We start from the raw sequence: 2,779 nt of genomic DNA, 5'->3' as shown, positions 1-2,779 counted from the left end.
ATATATGTATTTAAAATATATTAATTATTAGACACATCTATGAACACACTTCCATGAAACACAAATATAAATAAGAGTTGGCAGAAGTTGGCAGATAATATGTTGATAACCTATACTTTTCCATTTTCGAATGACCATTTTCTTGTTTATATATTACTCCATTGCCCAAACACCATCGCTAGATAATAACACCTTCAAGTTACAAAGAGAAATTTCCAACATAAGACATGGGAATGAATGTTATTGTGCTTTCATTAGCCTTACCAAGCCATATCATGGTTGTTTTGAAAGTTGCCAAGCGCCTTATTTCAAAGGGCGTTCATCATGTTACCATTGTCACCACAGAAGAAGCACGTGACAACATCCTAAGAATCCCAAATTCACAAAGTTCAAACATCAGCTTTGAGTTTTTTTCTGATGGCCTTAGCCTTGATAATGATCGTATCGATCGAGAGGAAGTAATCAATTCTCTTGAAACAAAAGGCTCCAAGAATTTATCTAGCCTCATCTCTACTCTCACTAAAACTCGAGAATATTCTTGTATGATTATCAGTGGAGTCTTCCACTGGGCTACAAATATTGGTGTTGAGCATGGAATTCCTTGTGCGCTACTTTGGATTGGATCTTCTTCCGTGTTTTCCATTTGTTATCGCTACTTCAAGGGCATTAATGTGTTCCCCGTGGAGGACCTTAATGAGAATGTGCGCATACCAGGATTGCCAACAAGTTTTGAGGTCAGAGATGTTCATTCCTTTATGCTTCCTAATACCCCTGAAATATTGAGAAAAGTTTTGATAGATTTATTCAAATCATTTGACAAGGTGAAATGGGTCATAGGGATCTCTATTTATGAGATCGAGGAAGAGGTAGTGAAGTCCATAGCTTCGCTAACCCCTTTTTACACGATCGGGCCACTTGTTTCACCATTTTTGTTGGGAAAAAAGGAAACTAATGATGATAATGTTAATAACGTGCATATGTGGTATGCTGAAGATTCCTGCATAGAATGGCTAGATAATAAGCCATCTACCTCTGTTATATATGTGTCATTTGGAAGCTTGGTTGTGTTGTCCAAGAAAGAAATACATAACTTAGCTATGGCTTTGAAGAACATCAACAAACCATTCTTGTGGGTGCTTAACCCATCCAAGAAAGATTGTGTTGAAGAATTACCACCTGAGTTTCTACAAGACACAAAAGGAATGGGTTTGGTGGTGAAATGGTGCAATCAAGAGAGGGTTTTGAGGCATCCTTCTGTGGCATGCTTTGTGAGTCATGGTGGGTTTAGCTCCATTATGGAGACTATCGTTGCTGGGGTGCCAGTTGTTTGTCTTCCATATTTTTCTGACCATCCTACAAATGCTATGCTTATAACTAATGTATTTGGAAATGGGGTTAGAATCAAGTGTGGGGAAGATTGTGTTGTTAGTGCTGAAGAGTTTGAAAGGTGCATTTGGGAAGTCACGGATGGGCCCAATGCTAGAAAGATAAAGAATAACGCATTAGAGATGAAAAAGTTGGCAAGAAAGGCATCACAAGAAGGAGGTAGTGCTGACAACAACATAGGCCAGTTTATCAATGAAATTATGAAATGAAACCCACAATTATTGAATTAATTAAGCTGGTTGTGATGTTGAAACGTTGTTCCATTTGGTGATATTAGTCTTTTTAGATATAAATAACAACCTTGTACTAAAATAAAGTTAAATAATGGTATTTCAGTATTGGTAGGTGTTATATATAGGCATGAGAAGCATTTGTACAATTGCATGAATAATGAAATAAAAGTAAAAAAAAAATGAATAAATGGAACAATTTGTACACCCTTATTCTACAAAATTTTAGTTAAAAATTGGTGCACATATTAGCATTTCTTGTGAAGCTAGCTGCTACTTCTTCTTTTTTTTTTAATATAAAAAAATTGGTCCTAGTTAGTCGTTTGGAATTAAGCATTAGTTTTGCATTCTATAATCAATTCAAAAATTATTTCTAATTATTGAGTGGAGGATCTTGAACTATATGATTATAATATAACTAAAACAAAAGTCAAAATATACATGGATCCATGTGTGTTATGATATACTTTTGATATTCTTTTGGTTCTTGGTTATTCTTTACTGTCACTTGATGGTTGATGAGGCTAAAGTTTATAAATTTTAAGATTGAAAAGTTTTAAGTTCAATGTAGATAGTTCTAGAATTTAATACTATTAAAGTTGAGCTTAAATGATATCACAATTTAAAATAATAACTAAAAGTTTTATTTCTGGGGTCAACCTCCTTTGGAATCACAATATAATACATAATCATTGATTATGGAAGATTTACGGATTTAATTGCAATTAATGAGAATCTAAATAGTAAGAAATTAAAATGTCACGTAATATCTTAATGACAAAAAAATAAATTAAGAGTAATTAAAGTAATTAATTAAGAAACCAATTTAGATTGGTCAAGTGATCAATTTATTCGTCCGTTTAAATAAGTATTAGAAATTTGAATCCCATCTTGGACATACAATAACCCATTGACTAATGGCGCAGATCCTTAAATAAAACTCAGATCCATGACAAATTAGTCTTTAATCTTCAAATTAAAGAAAATCGTGGACAACCAAAAAAAATAGAAAAAGAATAAATTCAAGTTCTAAATGATGTTGACAAGAGTTGAGAGATAAATATCACTATCTTTTTACTAAACACAATATGATAATTACAAATAATAAACTCAATTCGTCAACATTTATAAATTAAGAAAGTTAATTAAGTTTAATTAAATAT

At 32.6% G+C, this 2,779-nt stretch overlaps 1 protein-coding gene across 1 annotated transcript; it reads left to right on the top strand.

Moving 5' to 3' along the window:
- The first annotated feature begins 227 nt into the window (after positions 1-227).
- LOC110275246 (UDP-glycosyltransferase 84B2-like) lies at positions 228-1,595 on the top strand. The gene has a single exon (XM_021130951.1). The coding sequence runs from the start codon at positions 228-230 to the stop codon at positions 1,593-1,595; it is 1,368 nt and encodes a 455-aa protein (XP_020986610.1).
- Positions 1,596-2,779: the final 1,184 nt, after the last annotated feature.

The sequence above is a fragment of the Arachis duranensis genome, chromosome 1, assembly GCF_000817695.3.
Source record: "Arachis duranensis cultivar V14167 chromosome 1, aradu.V14167.gnm2.J7QH, whole genome shotgun sequence".
NCBI lineage: Eukaryota > Viridiplantae > Streptophyta > Magnoliopsida > Fabales > Fabaceae > Arachis > Arachis duranensis.
The sequence above is the reverse complement of the archived record's forward strand: the minus strand, read 5'-3'. Positions and strand labels throughout refer to the sequence as shown.

Excerpts from the sequence above, each read along its gene's own strand:
- LOC110275246 (XM_021130951.1), top strand. The coding sequence starts at position 228 with ATGGGAATGAATGTTATTGTGCTTTCATTAGCCTTACCAAGCCATATC.